This window comes from Bos taurus, chromosome 11, assembly GCF_002263795.3.
Source record: "Bos taurus isolate L1 Dominette 01449 registration number 42190680 breed Hereford chromosome 11, ARS-UCD2.0, whole genome shotgun sequence".
Taxonomy (NCBI): Eukaryota; Metazoa; Chordata; class Mammalia; order Artiodactyla; family Bovidae; genus Bos; species Bos taurus.
The window spans coordinates 11,798,968-11,818,609 of NC_037338.1; the positions used below are offsets into that span (position 1 = coordinate 11,798,968).

Genomic DNA, 19,642 nt, shown 5'->3' on the forward strand with positions numbered 1-19,642 from the left:
TCTGCCTTCTAGGAACTCACAAGCCAGTGAAACTGAATCAGATGCTAAAAGCTTTCAAAGTACGTGTTTTTCTAACTTTGAGTGTGCAGAGTGTGTGGTGGTTTGTGCAAAAGCTCTTTAAGTGAGATTTAATATTACTATTGCTTGTCAGTCCTTTGTCATGTACCTGGGCAAAGAGATTGCCAAATTTTGATAGAGTTTGCTATTCTAAGAAGTATTTTAAACAAGTTGCAGTTTAGTAATAAAACACTCTACCTGTGGTTTTTCATGTGTGACTCCACAGAACCTTAATATTGCATGAGATCTTTATAAGGGTTCATTGAAAGAAAGAATCATTTTAGAGAGTGTGTCTTTACCAGTGTTTACATGTAATCCCACAGTAAGATTTCAGTAGGTTATAAAACAAGACCGCAGAATAGCTTCATAGTTTCTGCTTTAACTAATGTGAAATCAAGTTGGACTTTTTTCTTATAGATTTCTTATTAGGTATGTTTATAAAGTCAGAGCAAAATCAGTTTCAATAGTATTATTTGGTAACTTTGTTACCATCTGACTTAAATGTTTTAAAATTATTGAATGAGTGAACAGTTGGTTTTCTCCTGTGCTTTCTCCTTATCTCTTATAGTTACCCTGTGGTTTATTTTCGAGCCCATCATTTCTCCTTTCAAAAGTACTCTAAAACATATTTTCTTCCAGGAATCTTCTTACAGAGTTTTCTTACAAAAGGGAGAGCAAAGAAGATGGAGAAAATGATAGAAATAGAAAAACAATAAAATATGTCTAGGAGTTTGTGCACTTTTACTGTTACTATTCTCTGAATTTTATCTGGTTTAAATTGTGGTCTTCAACTCCAGGGATCTTGTTTCTTGAATAGAATAAATAATGTCAGCCTATCCATTTGTGAAAATGGAATCTTAGGAAGAAAGAGCAGATGGTTGGAACCACTGTGTTTCTTACCCAGCTGGGAAAGATACTATTTTCAAATGTTATTTCCATTGTGTTTAATATGGCTCAAGGGCCTATTTCCAGCACCTTTTTTATTTGGCCATGTGTTTTGCCCAACGCACGGTGCAAAAAGGAACTCTGGTCAAGACTTTGATTATAGGAATTAACCAGGCATTGTGACTAGCAAAATTAAATGCCTTCACAGACAGATTGTATTAGTTCTTTTTTTTTTTTAGATACTCTAGTTAGAAATAACTTTATGAATTTAGGCCATCCTGTTTCATTGCCAGTGGAGAGAAGGGACCTAGAAAGTTGTCATTTTCTATGGTCTATGCCTCTGGCAGCAAAAGCATTTTCAATTGTTAATATTGTTTTTAGCAGATTAAGAGCACAATATTGTTGTGACTGGTGTATATTAGGCAATCAATGAACATGTGTTTGGAGTAAACGCCCTTTCTTACCAAAAAACAGTGTCATCTACTTTTTCTGATCTCTGAGGCATGAAGCTGGTTTTTTTAAGATGGAAACTTGCATGGCTAACATTTTACATACTTGGTTAAAAGTATAGATTTCACTTAAACATTAGACCTCTGCTTTGGACAAATGCTTTCACATACTGTTATTATTTAGTAGCTAAATTGTGTCTGAGTCTTTTGTGACCCCATGGACTGTAGCCTGTCACCAACTTTCTCTGTCCAGGAGATTTCCCAGGCAAGATTACTGGAGTGGGTTGCCATTTCCTTTTTCAGGGCTTCTTCCTGACTCAGGGATTGAACCTGCATCTCCTGCATTGGCAGGCAGATTCTTTACCACTGACCTACTGGGGAAGCCGTTTCATATGCTGCTCAATAGATTATCTTGTATCTCATTGAAATTTATGTCAACATTGGAAATTATGTCTATATTGAAATCTCTTGTCAAGATTCTTATCGATTCATTCACTCAGCTCTTATTGAAAGCCTGTATCATATCAGGTTTTGTGCTTGAAATTTGAAGGCTTAAAATACATAGATCTTGCCCCTAAGCAGCCTAGAACCTAATGAGCATGATAGCCTAGTCAGTGATTACAGTATAATACCATGGTGGAGGTATGCATGTAGGGTTTTGTGCTCTCAGAGAGGCATCTACATCATACTGAGATGTTCTGAGAGTGAAAATGAGATGGCTAGATGAATAAGGGTGAGATCCTGTTCTAGGCAAAAGAAAATCATCTATGTTAGGGATTTAAGGTAAATAAATCGCTGGTGGCTCAGATGGTGAAGAATCTGCCTGCAGTATAGGAGGCCCACATTCAATCCCTGGCTCAGGAAGATCCCCTGGAGAAGGGAATGGCAACCCACTCCATTATTCTTGCCTGGAGAATTCCATGGACAGAGGAATTCCATGGACAGAGGATTCCAACCAGGTGGGCTACAATCCATGTGGTTGCAAAGAGTCGGACACAAGAATTCCATGGACCGAGAATTCCATGGACACGAGAGTTCCATGGACAGAGGATTCCAACCAGGTGGGCTACAATCCATGTGGTTGCAAAGAGTCGGACACAACTGAAGTGACTTAGCATAGGGATTGAAGATTTTATTCATAGAACTATATTGAGGCCTGAGTGAAGGGTATATTTGTGGAAGTGTAGAGATGAGAACAAGGAAGTATGCTCTAACTAAATGATGATGGGCTTTATAATAAGTTTAAGAAGTTAGAATCTTATCCTTTTTTTTTTTTTTTAAGCTCAGTCAAATTGGTTTACTGAAAACAAAGAAACAAATTCTTCCCCCGTCAGAATCTCATAGCCATGACTCGGCTGGACCACATCACTTCAAAGATATAGGGTATTATTCTTAAAGCTATTATTGAAAAGTTTAAGGACGATCTCAACAGAGTTGTATGTATAAAGAATTACATGTATAAAATCCCCTTTGACAGCCATCAGAGAATAAGTTAAAGAATGACCAACCTGGAGACAGGGATTAATAACTTTGAAGTTAAAAGATGAAACATCATGACTTTTCCCACTGTTTGTTTCTCTTTTTTTCTGTAATTAGCTTAGTCTAAGGCAGAGAGTGGTGGGGTGAAATGGGACGGGAGTAAGAATGATGTTTGGAAAGGAGTAATAATAGCAATAATGAGTAAGATTTGAGTGCTTTGTATGTGTCGGATATTATTCTAATAGATGCTTTACATGAATTATCTCATTGTCATTTTATTCTTTACAACAACTTCAGGTAGTGTTATAGTATCCCTATTTTACAAATGAGGAAACAGAAGCAGAGGCAAAGTTAAAAAACTTACTTGTCTAATGTAACAGAGTGACAGAGCCAGAATTTAAACCTAGACAGCCATGCTCAGAGCACATATTTTTAAATACTTTTAAAAATAATATCAGACTGAAAATTTACAGAAGTTGTACAAAGAAGTCTATATACACTTTATCCAGGTTGCTTAAATGTTAGCATTTTACCATATTTGCTTTACCCATCTCTCTCTACATATAGTTAGACATAATATTAGTTTTTTTTCCAAACAGTTACAGACATAATTCCCCCTTTAAAAAATGCATTCTGTTAAAAAATACGTTCTCTTAAAAAAATGCGTTCTTTTATATATTCTCATATATTATCTTTTATATTCACATTTGCAAAGTCAGGGAATTAATATTCGTATTGTTATTGTTTAGTTGCTAAGTTGTCTCTCTTTTGCTTCCCATGGACTGTAGCCCGCCAGGCTCCTCTGTTTATGGGATTTGCCAAGCAAGAATACTGGAGTGGGTTGTCATTTCCTTCTCCAGGGGTTCTTCCCGACTCAGGGTTCGAACTCATATCTCCTGCTTGGCAGATGAATTCCTTACTACTGAGCCACCTGAGAAGTCCCCATATCCATATTATCCAATCTATGCTATGCTAAGTCACTTCAGTCATGTCCGACTCTGTGCGACCCCATAGATGGCAGCCCACCAGGCTCCCCTGTCCCTGGGATTCTCCAGGCAAGAACACTGGAGTGGGTTGCCATTTCTTCTCCAATGCATGAAAGTGAAAAGTGCAAGTGAAGTTGCTCAGTCGTGTCCGACTCTTAGTGACCCTATGGATTGCAGCCCACCAGGCTCCTCCGTCCATGGGATTTTCCAAGCAAGAGTACTGGAGTGGGGTGCCATTGCCTTCTCCAACTTATCCAATCTATAAACCTTATTTAATTGAAAAAATTTAAAGATCTTATTGGCTTTATTCAGTGATTCATGAATCAGGCAGCATCCAGTCTAACAGGTAGATAAGATCTCTCTAAAATTTTATAAAATAAAAAAAATTGTCCCCAAATCCAATCCAGGATCACCTGTTCAGAGTTTGTGCTCTTAATCTCTACATTGTGTAGCCTTCCCACAGGCTGGTCACCACTGCTAGTATTAAATACTACCAGAATCATTGTCTCTAGCTAAGCTATGAGACATGTTATGTCTCTAGCTATGTTCCATGTTTCTTTTGAAATCTTCTATCACCATTTCTGTCAGCTCAAAGATTTAATAATCATGGATCCTGTTTTTCTCTTTTTCAGAAATTTTTTCTCCAGTTATAAGTATACACTCTATCTTTTCTGTCACTTTCTCCCAATTCATTTTACAGCTTATATACCATCAGTGAAGTCCCATGACATTACCAATTTTTTAGAATTTTACAGTGTTAGAAATTTCATTTTCTTCTAAACTTCCTTTCTTCTCTCCTTGACCATAAACCTCCAAAACCGTAATATTTATTAACAGATTATATCTAAGGGACCCACATGTCCCTTATTTACCTTAAGATGTCTTTTTTTTTAGAACTGGAATTCTCTCTTGTTTTTAATTGAACTATAGTTGATTTACAGTGTTGTGCCAATCTCTGCTGTACAGCAGATTAACTCAGTTATACACGTATATACATTGTTTTGTAATATTCTTTTCCATTATGGTTTATCACAGGATATTGAATATAATTCCCTGAGCTATACATTGGAAACTTGTTGTTTATCCATTCTAAATGTAATAATTTGCATCTACCAGTCATCTACCAACCCCAAACTCTGAGTCCATTTCTCTCCCCACCCAGCTTGGCAACCTCAGTTTTGTTCTCTATGTCCATAAGTCTGTTTCTATTTTGTAAATAGATTCATATGTGCCATATTTTAGGTCCTGCATATATTTGTCTTTCTCTTTCTTAGTTCACTTAGTGTGATAATCTCTGGCTGCATCTATATTGCTGCAAATGGCGTTACTTTTGTTCTTTTTTCTTTCTTTCTTCTTTATCATTGATCAGCAGTGTAGGATGGCTCCCTTTTCTCTACACCCTCTCCAGCATTTGTTACTTGTCGACTTTTTAATGATGGTCGTTCTGACTGATGTGAGGTTATGTTTCATTGTAGTTTTGATTTGCACTTCTCTAATAATTAGTGATGTTGAACATCTTTTCATGTGCCTATTGGAATTCTTAACCTGTGGCCCATTAACCTGCAATAAGTTTATGTTTTTGCAGATATTTCTGGAGAGAGTGATCTTATCTTTCAATGGAATCTTAAAGTAATTGATAGCCAAGAATGATTTTTAAGAATTGTCTAGTTAGTTTGTTAATTTCTAGAATGGCGAAATTGTATCTTGAGGGGTTGTGTGTGTGTGTGTGTGTGTGTGTATGTGTCTTATGAAATCCTAGTAGACAATAAAACAGTCGGTCCTAGCAAATTTTAATCAAGTGCACTTTTTGAAAATTTATACTGTACACTAATTTGATGTGTGCACGTGCACGTTAGTACATCTTTGTTCCTAATTTAAACAGACTGCTATTGTGTATGTTTCAGCTATTAGCCTGTTTCTGTTCCTTAGTAACAGTCCTATCTACTTCTTATTGCTGCCTCTTCCAGGGAACCAGTGCCAATCCAGTCACACTATTTTACTACTGGGCAGTGAAATCAGATTGCACACTAGTGGCAGCCACATTTACAGGCACTGAAACAGAAATTGGTAATCGTATTACAGATGTTCAGTAAGTCACATTTCATGACCAGCTTTACAAGAAAATATTGCAAGTGTGAACAGCTGTTGGTACATTGCATTTGCATTTCTGAAATTTCAAGTGAGGATAAAACATTAGCAGCTGTGATAGACGGATTCCTGCATTTGCCCTAGTGCCTCAGGGTATGTAACACACTGATGTCATCAGACTGTCAGGGTCCTGCTGAGAAGTGTGGAGAGAGGGAGAATCTAAGAGATGAAAATAGGTTTGTTATTCTTTTAAGCTTTTACTTTTTTTTTGTTTTAAAATCTAGATAGACCTACTGGAATCTAGCAATTCCCATAGTCAGTGAAAGAGCTTTTGATATAGAAATTCCAATAGTTGATTGTCCTCGGACTGTGTATGCCTTAAAAATATTAAATAGTTATCTCTCTTGTAGATTGACCATTTTTAAATTTTGTCTGTTCTAAATTGTGTGCCTTTATGAGCTTTTAATTCTGCTTTGAATTTATTTGAGTTTCGTCTTCTGTCTTCACTTAAGGCATTGTTGAGGAACTCTTTTATGAGATCCAAATGCTTGAGGCCTGAATTAAACTTTATTGATGAAATTACTTTAAGCTCACTTCTCATAATATTTATTAATAAATTATTTTTTCTTTCTCCTCTAGGAGTTATGAAATAAACTGTCAAGGAATATACCACTGTTTGACTTTTGGGTCCACTGAAGCTCAATGTGTAATGCTTTGGAGAGGGTCCAGATAAAACTATTCAGCAGGATTTAAAGTGTGAAGAGTAGGCTTGAAGGCGTTGAGTGCCTAGAGCTGTGAAAGAAAGAATTGGGGAGGAGCTGAAAAGGATCAATCTCCAGTAAGGATCGATTTCTTATAAATTTGAAAGTAGTTAGTTATTCTTTACTGTTGTGCTCTCATTGTCCCCATTTTGTTGAACTATAGAAAGGAAGGTCTAGGGTTTGGTCTCTGATAACTGAGAATTAGGTTATAGATTAGGACTGTGTGGATTCTGAAACACTGAAGTATATTCCAAAAGTTAGCAGGTTTTTGGTCCAGTGATACTAGTAAGAAAGGTAAATTTAATGTTTTGTTTGGAATGGTTTATTTTAGAAGACCCTTGAAGATATTTTAGTCTAAGATTTAGATTCTGAAACTACAACTTAGTGGATCTTATGGGAAGAACAGTAAGTCATTTGTGTGTTTTTTGTTGTTGTTGTTGTTTGTTTGTTTCTGGCTCATTTGACTCCAGAGCATCACTCTGATGTGTCATAATGTGGGTTAACACAGAACTTCTTTGTTTTGGGTCTTTTTGTGTGTGTGTATAATTCCTTCCTTGTTTGAAAACAAAAATAGTTTTTCAGTCATTGGTAGTATCTCCTTCAGCTGTTTAGGAGGCAAAAGATCTTGTGATCTGATTGTTTATCAAGAATATATTTGACATCTGATTAAACAAGGATGCTTTTTCTTGCCTTCTTTTAGTTAGAACTTTTGCCTCTGTTTTGGAAATAGCATTTGGTGGTTCCCCCTCCACTCTCAACCACTAGACTTGTTAATCTTATTGAAGTCTTGAGATTTTATATGCAGCCTGTGCAGGTAGCCAGATGCCATATGCTGTTAATTTCTGATTCCATGAAGGCCAGATCATACAGCTGGAAATGATTGAAAGGAAAAGCATGTTCTTTTGTTTAACAAGACAAAGCCTATTGTGTACTCTGCTTCTGATACTTAAAAGATGTATTTTTTTTTTTTTTTCCTTACTGCATAGTATGTAGGGCTAAAAGTTTTGAACTCTTCACTTCAGAAATTACTTTTCCAGACAGAAGAGCATAACAATGTTTGTATAAATTGTTCTCTGGAACATGACTGATAGTGTTTACAACATTTCTATGACATTTTGATCCAGTGGGGAGTACTTGGTGAGGTATTTAAAGTGCTTTTCACTAAATCAGATGCTTTGTACTGTTTGAACCTTTAAAAAAAAATTATTTGAAAGGTTGAGCTGAGAGACAGAAAATGGCCAGGTCCTTCTCTAAAGACTAAGAATGGCTTATCATAAGCAAAACTAATTTTCTTCCCTCAAAAATAGAAAAACAACTTCTTTTTTAACTAGAGTGAGATGCATACATATTGGTTCAGAGCTTTTTTATTCATGTCAGCCCTTTCATAGGGGCTGTGTGTAGAGTCTACCTGCCATTCAATGAGAATTCTTTAGAAAAAGCCATTCAGTGTGTGTGTGTGTGTGTGTGTGTGTATGTGTGTGTGTTTAAATTCTACTGCAGAGGAAGTTATAGCTTGATTCAGATATCAGGGACATATTAGTAGAACATAGAAGAAAGTACTACATAAGTGTCTCTATTGAGCCAAAGATAGAGTATACATGGAGAAATCTGTGTTTTGAACATTGTTTTTTTCTAATCCTGATGGTTGACATGTGAGTTGAAGACATTTAGCTGCTTGAAACTGCCTCAGGGGAGCTTACAAGCTATAAAAACTCCACAACATAAGTATTTAAGTAATTGACTCAGTTTGTATCATCAGTTACTTACAGAGAATCCCAGCTTTTAATGGTGATTTTTTAAGGCATTCTGTTTAGACTGCTGCTGCTGCTGCTGAGTCGCTTCAGTCGTGTCCGACTCTGTGCGACTCCATAGACGGCAGCCCACCAGGCTCTCCTGTCCCTGGGATTCTCCAGGCAAGAACACTGGAGTGGGTTGCCATTTCCTTCTCCAATGCATGAAAGTGAAAAGTGAAAAGTCAAGTCACTCAGTCGTGTCCGACTCCCAGCGACGTCATGGACTGCAGCCCACCAGGTTCCCCTGTCCATGGGATTCTCCAGGCAAGAGTACTGGAGTGGGGTGCCATTAGTGGAATGTTTAAATGCTGTCTTTAAACTGGGAAGCGATCATTTTCAGCATTTTATTTAATTTTTATTTTTTAATCAGCTATAGAAATTTTGCATCACAGAATTCCAGATATGAAAGTCAATGCAAAGTTCAAATAACTTAGTGATATGCCCTGATCATATATCATTTATCAGTAACAGACTTTGGGATTGGACTATGCTATGTACATACTTGTATAAATCATCACAGAGCAAGATATTTTAGTTTTGCCTGTTTTGAGTGGCATATGAAGAAACAGGTCAATCTTATTTTGTAGATGGGCTACATAATGAAGTTGGCTCTTAACCTAAAGATATGAAAGAAATATATTTAAGGAGCATTCCAGCATCATTATTAAGCACATTTATTGTTGTGTATTAGGCAATTTAGACGGAGAAGGCAATGGCACCCCACTCCAGTACTCTTGCCTGGAAAATCCCATAGACGGAGAAGCCTGGTAGGCTGCAGTCAATGGGGTCACTAAGAGTCGGGCACAATTGAGCAACTTCACTTTCACTTTTCACTTTCATGCATTGGAGAAGGAAATGGCAACCCACTCCAGTGTTCTTGCCTGGAGAATCTCAGGGACAGAGGAGCCTGGTGGGCTGCTGTCTATGGGGTCGCACAGAGTCGGACATGACTGAAGCAACTTAGCAGCAGGCAATTTAGATAGTCAAATGGACACTGTCTGCTCTGTAGGCCTTTGTATGCTAAACCAGATAAACATTGTTTGTTTAACATCGGTTTCCAGTCAGATGCACAATCTTTTTAAAGGTACATATATCATTACTACTGGGTAGATATAAATGATCGAAATAAATGGACATCTGCAGAAATGCATCTTCGTGTGTACAAGAGTATGAAAAGTAAGTGAAGAACATTGAAAGTTGAGCTAACACTGGTTCCAAGACTATTAATGAAATGCTTTGTATGAGACGTGGAACTTTGGATTTGAAAGATTATTAAAGGTAGAGAACTTGATAGTCTATAAAAGACAGGACTTTCCTAATCATAGAGCAAGATCTGAGAAAAATCTCAGAAGAAAGGTGATGTCGTTGAAGGGAGATTGGAAATATGCTTGTTTGATAGAGGTACAAAGGACCAAACTAGGGAAACAGGGAATTGGGATAACTGAAACTTCCTAGTGAAACTCACTGAAATGAAGAAATCATAGTTTTGTAAAATCAAAATGGTAAAGGATATCATTTAAGTCATATAATCTAACCTTTCCACCAGTATAAAAGTCTTTCTTCAGTATTACTAATAATCGAAGTGAAGAAAGGAAAGTCCCTCAGTTGTGTTCGACTCATTGTGACCCCATGGACTATACAGTCTGTGGAATTCTCCAGGCCAGAATACTGGAGTGGGTAGCCTTTCCCTTCTCCAGGGAGTCTTCCCAACCCAGGGATTGAACCCAGATCTCCTGCATTGCATGTGGATTCTTTACCAGCTGAGTCACCAGGGAAGCCCACTAATAATTGAAGGGAATTTTTAAATGTTTAAAAAACTCTTTGGTCAGTCAATAAATGCTTACTGAATGTCTGCTGTGTGTCACACACTGTACTATTATTAATGTAGATACGAAGGAAATAGATACAGTCTTCTGCTCATGAATTTTACTGTCTAATTGAGAGTTGATGGTGGATGAAGAATAATCTTAAGGGGCTTAAAAACCAAATATATACTTATAACTTTGTGATAAGAATTATTTTCTTTCCAGTTACAGAAACCTAACTCTAATTACCTTCACCAAAAAAAATAGGGGGAACTTGCTGGTATACATAATTGAAAGTTCTAGGAATGGATCTACAGATGGATCTAATGTGCTCATTATATCTACTTTTCTTTGTGATGACTTAAGGAGACTTTTTCTGCCAGGTGGCAAGGATAGCCATGAGCACCTCTAGGCTTACATAATATTAGACAGTCAGTACTTCTCTTAACTTCAGTAAAAGCTCAGAAAAGGACTCAGCTTGAGTCATATGCTTAATCTTAAACTATGATGACCAGACGAATGGGGTACTCTAGCTAGCCAGTGTAACTTGGCAGCAATCCCCAACCTTTTTGGTAACAGGGATGGGTTTCATTATTTTTCCAGGGACAATTTTTCCAGGGACGAGTTAGAGGGTGGGGCTGGTGGGAGGAGAGATGCAGGTGGTACTAAGAGTGATGAGGAGCAGTCCAGGGGTCGGGGACCCCTGTTATATGGGCAACCTTGTGTGGGGAAGACAGAGAATATCACTGACAGTCACATTCATTTATTCCATAAATGCTAATACTAATATGCTCCAGACCAATTGAACCTGAATCAATGAGGATGGGGCCTGGGCGATGGTAAATTTTAAAAGCTTCCCAAGTAATTCTATGTATCCAGTCTAGATTAATGCTGATATAGGCCTTGAGTTAGTATAAAGACTTACTTTTGAGTGAGAAGGAAGCCTTTGGAGGGTTTTGACTAGAAAAGAATTGATCACTTTTTTGACTCTTTGGATACATCACTCTTACTGCTGTGTGGAATACAGACAAAGAGGGTAGAAATAGAATAAGAAGACCAGGTAGGAGGCAATTTTAATAATGCAGGCATGAGAGGATATAGTTTAGATAAGACTGTACTGCTGGAAAAGGGTTACACTCTGGATTTAGTATATTTTCAGTGTGGAACCAATGGGTGGATTAAGTAGGGTTGTAGAATAAAGAGATACCAGGAATGACTCTAAGACTTTTGGTTTGAATAGCTCAAAGAATAGAATTGCTCTTTACTGAATGGAGAAGAACGTGGGTGGAGTAGGTTTTGGTGGAGGAGAAGGGACTGGGAGAGGGAGTCAAGAGACAAGGGTTTGATCCTTATGTCAGGAAGATCCCTTAGAGTAGGAAATGGCAACCCACTTTAGTATTCTCACCTGGGAAATCCCATGGACAGAGGAGCCTGGTGGGCTACAGTGCCAGGGGACACACAGAGTCAGATGCAGCTGAGCACACGCATGCACACATACTACGGCAGAGATGCCTGTAAGACTTGTGAGTACAGTGTTTAGTAGGGTGATGGGATTTATGAGTCTGTGGTTCAGGGGAGCGGCCTCAGGTTGTGATATAATTTTGAGACTCATTATAGAACTGGAAGGGTTTCCCTTGTGGCGCAACTGGTAAAGAATCCACCTGCAATGTGGGAGACCTGTTCGATTACAGGATCTTTTGGGAAGATCCCCTGGAGAAGGGAAAGGTTACCCACTCCAGTACTCTGGCCTGGAGAATTCCATGGACTATATAGTCCATGGGATTGCAAAGAGTCAGACACGACTGAGTGACTTTCAGATAGAACTGGATGGATCACCTAAAAGGGTAAGCATTGATAAAGAAGACATCTAAGGCCTAAGCTCAGGAACCTCTCCAAAACTGAGAGGATGAGGAAAGGACCTGTAACTAGCAAAACAGATTAAGAATGTGTGTCTGTGTGTGTGTTAGTTGCTCAGTTGTGTCCGACTCTTTGCGACCCCATGGACTGTAGCCCACCAGGCTCCTTTGTCCATGGGATTCTCCAGGCAAGAATACTGGAGTGGGTTGCCATTTCCTAGAAGAGAGTTATTCCAGGTTTTGTTTTGTTTTTATAATGAAGAAAGCTTTTAGTATGAAGGAAAAGAAAGTTCGGAGAAAGAAATATTGTGTGACAAATAATAGTATCATATGCTATAGGATCTTGAATGCCATTTTGAGGAATTTGGGCTTCTTCCTTTAGCCCAATAATTTATAAACATCAGGGAGCATGATTAGGTTTGTGTTTTAGGTAGGCTTGCTGGTTAACATTGTGATGGCCAGGTTAAATGAGAAGGGAGAGACTGCAAAATTTCAGGGGAGAGGTGATACAGTTTAATGTACCAGTTCAGCTCTGTCAGACCCAATGCTGCCTTTTTCTAAGAAATATTTAATGCCCCTGTTTACAGTTCTTAGTAAAATAAATAGATAATATAATCTACCTGTGTACATGATTCAGAAACTAACATAGTACCCTAACTCTAGTATAAAGGAGAAATGAAAGTAAGTTGCAATAAAATATTATAACAAAAAAAAATTATATATAACTTGACTTGTAAAGTGTTATTACACTCCATCCATGTGTGCATGAGTGAATCTGAAGCAGACACCATTAACAGCATACAATTCTTACAGATGTGAATCCAGAAAATAGAACTGAGCCTGTGTATTTTAAAAAAATGTTTATTAAGCAGCTTATCCGGTGCGGCTCCTACGTGCACTGTAGTATTGTAGTATTAATTGTAGTATTATTGTGGTATTAATTCCTCATATTTTTGAGCTCTGAAGCATATAAAAACAAATAGATAAAAATGGTATTTACCCCTTTATTGGAGAAGGAAATGGCAACCCCCTCCAGTGTTCTTGCCTGGAGAATCCCAGGGAGAGGGGAGCCTGGTGGGCTGCCATCTCTGGGGTCACACAGAGTCGGACACGACTGAAGCGACTTAGCAGCAGCAGCACCCCCTTTATAAATCAGAATCTTTTTTTTTTTTTTTTTTACTTTGTTTTTCCCTCTTATTTGAGAAAAAAATAAATGATCTTTGTTAGCTTAGACTGCAGTTACATTTTGGGTAAGAGAAACTTCACAGTGAACCTCCCACATTTTCATTGAGTGTTATGAAGATTTTTTGACTACCTTTAGTGGTTGGAACTTTTTTTTTTTTTTTTTTTGCTGCAAAAACCTTTATTGTTTCCATTTGGTCCAAGGCTTTAGAGAGGGCTCCAGGGTGTTAAAAACTTGCCTAGTGGCTGCAGAGAGGGGCTTCAGGCAGCCCTGATGTTAGGTGGGCTCCTCAAAGGCCACTGGTTTCCAGAAGCTCCTAGTCGTGCTTGAGGGTGAGCCTTTTGAAGAGATACTCGCCCAACCCAGCCTGGAGACCAGCCAGCCTGTGAGGGTTGGTCAGGTGGTCACCCATTTTCTTGATGAGTTTCACTTCCTCATGTAGGAAGTGGTTCTCCAGGAAGTCACAGATGTGGGGGTCCGTGTGGGCAGAACCCAGGTCATGTAGATCCAAAAGGGCCTGATCCAGGTTCTTCTCTACGAGAAGGGCGGCTTCCATAGTGTCCTGGGTTTTACCCCACTCATCTTGAGATGGCTTCTGCATGTCCAGGAAGAGGACACGGCCGGCACGCTGGTTTTGCATTTTCAAGAGAGACTCCATGCCCTCGCGCTTCTCCTTGGCCAGGTGCGAAAAAAGTGATCCACACATTGTATAAACATTGTAATGTAATGTAATACTCTATTATATATATGTACCACAACTTCTTTATCCATTCATCTGTCGATGGACACCTAGGTTGCTTCCATGTTCTAGCTATTGTAAATACTGCTGCAGTGAACTATGGGATACATGTGTCTTTTTCAATTTTGGTTTCTTCAGAGTATATGCCTAGGAGTGGCATTGGTCATATGGTGGTTTTATTCCTAGTTTTTAAAGAAATCTCTATACCGTCTTCCATAGTGGCTGTATCAATTTACATTCCCACCAACAGAGCAAGAGCATTCACTTTTCTCCACACCCTCTCCAGCATTTATTTTTTGTAGACTTTTTGATGATGGCCATTCTGACCAGTGTGAGGTGATATCTCATGGTGGTTTTGACTTGTATTTCTCTAATAATGAGTGATGTTGAGCATCTTTTCATGTGTTTTTGAGCCATCTGTATGTCTTCCTTGGAGAAGTGTCTGTTTAGGTCTTTTCCCCACTTTTTGATTGGTTTTTTTCTGGTATTGAGTTGTATGAGCTGCTTGTGTATTTTGGAAATTAATCCTTTGTCCATTGTTTCATTTGCTATTATTTTCTCCCATTCTGAAGGCTGTCTTTTCACCTTGCTCATAGTTTCCTTTGCTGTGCAAAAGCTTTTGAGTTAATCAGTTCCCATTTGTTTACTTTTGTTTCTATTTCCCTTACTATAGGAGGTGGGTCATAGAGGATCTTGCTTTGCTTTATGTCGAGTGTTCTGCCTATGTTATCCTCTAAGAGTTTTATAATAATCTGGTCTTACATTTAGGTCTTTAATCCATTTTGAGTTTATCTTTGTGTATGGTGTTAGGAAGTGTTCTAATTTCATTCTTTTACATGTAGCTATCCAGTTTTCCCAGCACCATTTATTGAACAGGCTATCTTTGCCCCATTGTATATTCTTGCCTCCTTTGTCAAAGATAAGGTACCCATAGGTGCTTGGGTTCATTTCTGGGCTTTCTATCTTGTTGCACTGGTCTGTATTTCTGTTTTTGTGTCAGTACCATACTGTCGCGATGACTGCAGCTTTGTAGTATAGCTGAAGTCAGGAAGGTTGATTCCTGCAGCTCTGTTCTTCTTTCTCAAGACTGCTTTGGCTATTCGGGGTCTTTTGTGTTTCCATATGAATTATGAAATTTTTTGTTCTAGTTCTGTGAAAAATGCCATTGGTAATTTGATAGGGATCGCATTGAATCTGTAGAATGTGTTTGGTAGTATAGTCATTTTCACAATATTGAGTCTTCCTACTCAGGAACATGGAATGTCTCTCCATCTGTTTATATCATCTTTGCTTTCTTTCATTAGTGTCTTATATAATTTTCTGTATACAATTCTTTTGTCTTCTTAGGTATTTTATTCCTAGATATTTAATTCTTTCTGTTGCAGTGGTGAATGGGATTGATTCCTTTCTCTTTCTGATTTTTCATTGTTAGTATATAGAAATGCAAGTGATTTCTGTGTATTGATTTTGTATCCTGCAACTTTGGTAAATTCACTGATTAGCTCTAGTAATTTTCTGATACTGTCTTTAGGGTTTTCTATGTACACTGTCTTGAGTTTATCTTTGTGTATGGTGTTAGGAAGTGTTCTAATTGCATTCTTTTACATGTAGCTGTCCAGTTTTCCCAGCACCATCTATTGAAGAGGCTGTCTTTGCCCCATTGTGTATTCTTGTCTCCTTTGTCAAAGATAAGGTACCCATAGGACTTCCCTGGTGGGTCAGACGGTAAAGTGTCTGTTTACAATGTGGGAGACCGGGGTTCAATCCCTGGGTTGGGAAGATCCCCCGGAGAAAGAAATGGCAATCCACTCCAGTACTGTTGCCTGGAAAATCCCATGGACAGAGGAGCCTGGTAGGCTACAGTCCATGGGGTTGCAAAGAGTCAGACACAACTGAGCAACGTCACTTTGACTTTCATGTACAGTGTCCTGTCATCTGCAAACAGTGAGAGCTTTACTTCTTTTCTGATCTGGATTCCTTTTATTTGCTTTTCTTCTCTGATTGCTGTAGCTAGGACTTCCAGAACTATGTTGAATAATAGCGGTGAAAGTGGACACCCTTGTCTTGTTCCCTGATCTTAGGGGGAATGCTTTCAGTTTTTCACCATTGAGAATAATGTTTGCTGTAGGCTTATCATATATGGTCTTTACTATGTTGAGGTTGGTTCCTTCTATGCCCATTTTTTGAAGAGTTTTAATCATAAATGGGTGTTGAATTTTGTTCAAGGCTTTTTCTGCATCTATTAAGATTATCGTATGGTTTTTATGTTTCAGTTTGTTAATATGGTGTGTATCACACTGATTTCTGTATATAGAAGAATCCTTGCATTCCTCAAATAAACCCAATTTGATCATGGTGTATGAGCTTTTTGATGTGTTGCTGAATTCTGTTTGCTGAAATTTTGTTGAGGATTTTTGCATCTATGTTCATCAGTGATATTGGCCTGTAGTTTTCTTTTTGTGTGTGTGTTGTCTTTGGTTTTGGTATCAGGATGATGGTGGCCTCATAGAATGAGTTTGGAAGTGTTCCTTCCTCTGCAATTTTCTGAAAGGGTTTTTAAAGGATAGGCATTAGCTCTTCTTTAAATGTTAGATAGAATTCTCCTTTGAAGCCATCTGGTCCTGGGCTTTTGGTTTTTGGGAGATTTTTGATCACAGCTCCAATTTCAGTGCTTATAATTGGGTTGTTTATAATTCCTATTTCTTCCTGGTTCAGTCTTGGACAATTGAACTTTTCTAAGAATCTGTCCATTTCTTCTAGGTTATCCATTTTATTGCCATATAGTTATTCATAATATTCTCTAATAACCTTTGTATTTCTACATTGTCTGTTGCAACCTCTATTTCTCATTTCTAATTTTTGTTGACTCGATTCTTCTCTTTTTTTCTTGATGAGTCTGGCTTAAGGCTTGTCAATTTTGTTTATCTTCTCGAAGAACCAGCTTTTAGTTTTTATTAATCTTTACCATTGTTTCTTTCATTTCTTTTTCATTTCTTTCTGCTCAGATATTTATGATTTCTTTCCTTCTACTAATTTTGGAATTTTTTTTTTTGGTTCTTCTTTTTCCAGGTATTTTAGGTGTACTAAAAGGTTGTCCTTTCGATGTTTTTCTTGTTTCTTGAGGTAGGATTGTATTGCTATAAACTTCCCTCTTAGAACAGCTTTTGCTGCATCCCTTAGGTTTTGAGTTGTCATGTTTTCATTGTCATTTGTTTCTAGAAATTTTTTGACTTCGCTTTTGATTTCTTCAGTAACCTGTTGATTATTTAGAAGCGTGTTGTTTAATCTCCATGTGTTTGTGTTTCTTATGGTTTTTTTCTTGTAATTGATATTGAGTCTCAGTGTTGTTTTCAGAGAAGATGTTTGATATGATTTCAGTTTTCTTAAATTTACTGACGTTTGATTTGTGACCAAGATGTGGTCTATCCTAGAGAATGTTCCATGTACACTTTAGAAGAAGGTGTATTCTTCTGCATTTGGATGGAATGTCCTGAAGATATCAATGAGATCCATCTCATCTAATGTATCATTTAAGACTTGTGTTTCCATATTAGTTTTCTGTTTTCATGATCTGTCCGTTAGTGTGAGTGGGGTGTTAAAGTCTACTATTATTGTGTTACTGTCAGTTTCTCATTTTATATCTGTTAGTGTTTGTCTTATGTATTGAGGTGCTCCTGTGTTGGGTGCATAGATATTTACAATTGTTGTCTTTCTCTTGGGCCGATCCCTTGATCATTATGTAGTATCCTTCCTTTTCTCTTGTAATCTTCTTTATGTTAAGGTCTATTTTGTCTGATATGAGGATTGCTACTCCAGCTTTCTTATGTTTCCTGTTTGCATGGAATATATGTTTCTATCTTCTCACTTTCAGTCTATATGTGTGTTTAGGTCTGAGGTGAGTTTCTTATGGACAGCATATTTATGGGTCTTGTTTTTGTATCCATTCAGCCAGTCTGTGTCTTTTGGCTGGAGCATTTAATCCATTTCCGTAATTATTGATATATATGTTCCTATTGCCATTTTCTTAATTGTGTGAGATTGATTTTGCAGATCTTTTTCTTCTCTTGTATGTCTTGACTGTATAAGTCCCTTTAACATTTGTTGTAAAGCTGGTTTGGTGGTACTGAATTCTCTTAACTTTTGCTTGTCTGAAAAGCTTTTTATTTATACACCAATTTTGAATGAGATCCTTGCTGGGTACAGTAATCTTGGTTGTAGACTTTTCCCTTTCAGTACTTTAAATATATCCTGCTCTTCCCTTCTGGCCTGCAGAGTTTCTGCTGAAAGATCAGCTGTTAAGTGTATGGGGTTTCTGTTGTATGTTTCTTGCTGCTTCTCCCTTGCTGCTTTTAATATTCTTTCTTTGTGTTTAGTCTTTGTTAGTTTGATTAGTATGTGTCTTGGCGTGTTTATCCTGTATGGGACTCTTTGTGCATCTTGGACTTGATTGACTATTTCCTTTTCTATGTTGGAGAAATTTTCAACTATAATCTCATCAAAACTTTTCTCATGCCCTTTCTTTTTTTTCTCTTTTTCTTCTGGGACCCCTATAATTTGAAAGTTGGTGGGTTTGATATAGTCCCAGAGGTCTCTGAGACTGTCCTCAGTTCTTTTCATTCCTTTTACTTTATTCTGGTCTTCAGAAATTATTTTCACCATTTTATCTTCCAGTTCACTGGTTTGTTTTTCTGCTTTAGATATTCTGCTATTGATTCCTTCTGGAGTATTTTTAATTTCAGTAATTGTGTTGTTTGTCTCTGTATGCTTATTCTTTAATTTTTCTAGGTTTTTGTTAATTGATTCTTGAATTTTTTCTATTTTGTTTTCAAGGTTTTTGATCATCTTTACTATCATTATTCTGAATTCTTTTTCAGGTAGTTTACCTATTTCCTCTTCATTTATTTGGACTTCTGTGTTTCTAGTTTGTTCCTTTATTTGTGTAGTATTTCTCTGCCTTTTCATTATTATTATTATTTTTTAACTTACTGGGTTTGAGGTGTCCTTTTCCCAGATTTCAAGGTTGAATTCTTTCTTCCTTTTGGTTTCTGCCCTCCTATGGTTGGTCCAGTGATTTGTGTAAGCTTCCTATATGGTGAGATTTGTGTGGAGTTTTTGTTTGTTTGTTTGTTTGTTTCCTTTTCCTCTGATGGGCACCTCTGAGTGAGGTGGTAATCCTGTCTGCTGATGATTGGGTTTTTTTTTTGTTTGTTTGTTTTGTTTGTTGTTTAGATGATGTGTCCTGCACAGGGTGGTACTTGTGGTTGAGTGATGCCAGGTCTTGTATTCATGTGGTTTCCTTCCTGTGAGTTCTAACTATTTGATACTCCCTAGGGTTAATTCTGGAAAAGGCAATGACACCCCACTCCAGTACTCTTGCCTGGAAAATCCTGTGGACAGAGGAGCCTGGTAGGCTGCAGTCCATGGGGTCGCTAAGAGTCGGATATGACTGAGCGACTTGACTTTCACTTTTCACTTTCATGCATTGGAGAAGGAAATGGCAACCCACTCCAGTGTTCTTGCCTGGAGAATCCCAGGGACGGGGGAGCCTGGTGGGCTGCCGT

At 37.8% G+C, this 19,642-nt stretch overlaps 2 protein-coding genes across 6 annotated transcripts in view; one reads left to right on the plus strand and one right to left on the minus strand.

Moving 5' to 3' along the window:
- EXOC6B (exocyst complex component 6B) overlaps positions 1–19,642 on the plus strand; it is a 721,824-nt gene that overhangs the window by 173,192 nt on the left and 528,990 nt on the right. The gene's annotated exons all lie outside the window — the stretch shown is intronic.
- On the minus strand, positions 13,659–14,048 carry LOC107132908 (ferritin light chain-like). Its single transcript, XM_059891718.1, has one exon. The coding sequence runs from the start codon at positions 14,046–14,048 to the stop codon at positions 13,659–13,661; it is 390 nt and encodes a 129-aa protein (XP_059747701.1).

Bases quoted from the DNA above. Each gene is read 5' to 3' on its own strand.
- LOC107132908 (XM_059891718.1), bottom strand. From the start codon at position 14,048: ATGTGTGGATCACTTTTTTCGCACCTGGCCAAGGAGAAGCGCGAGGGC.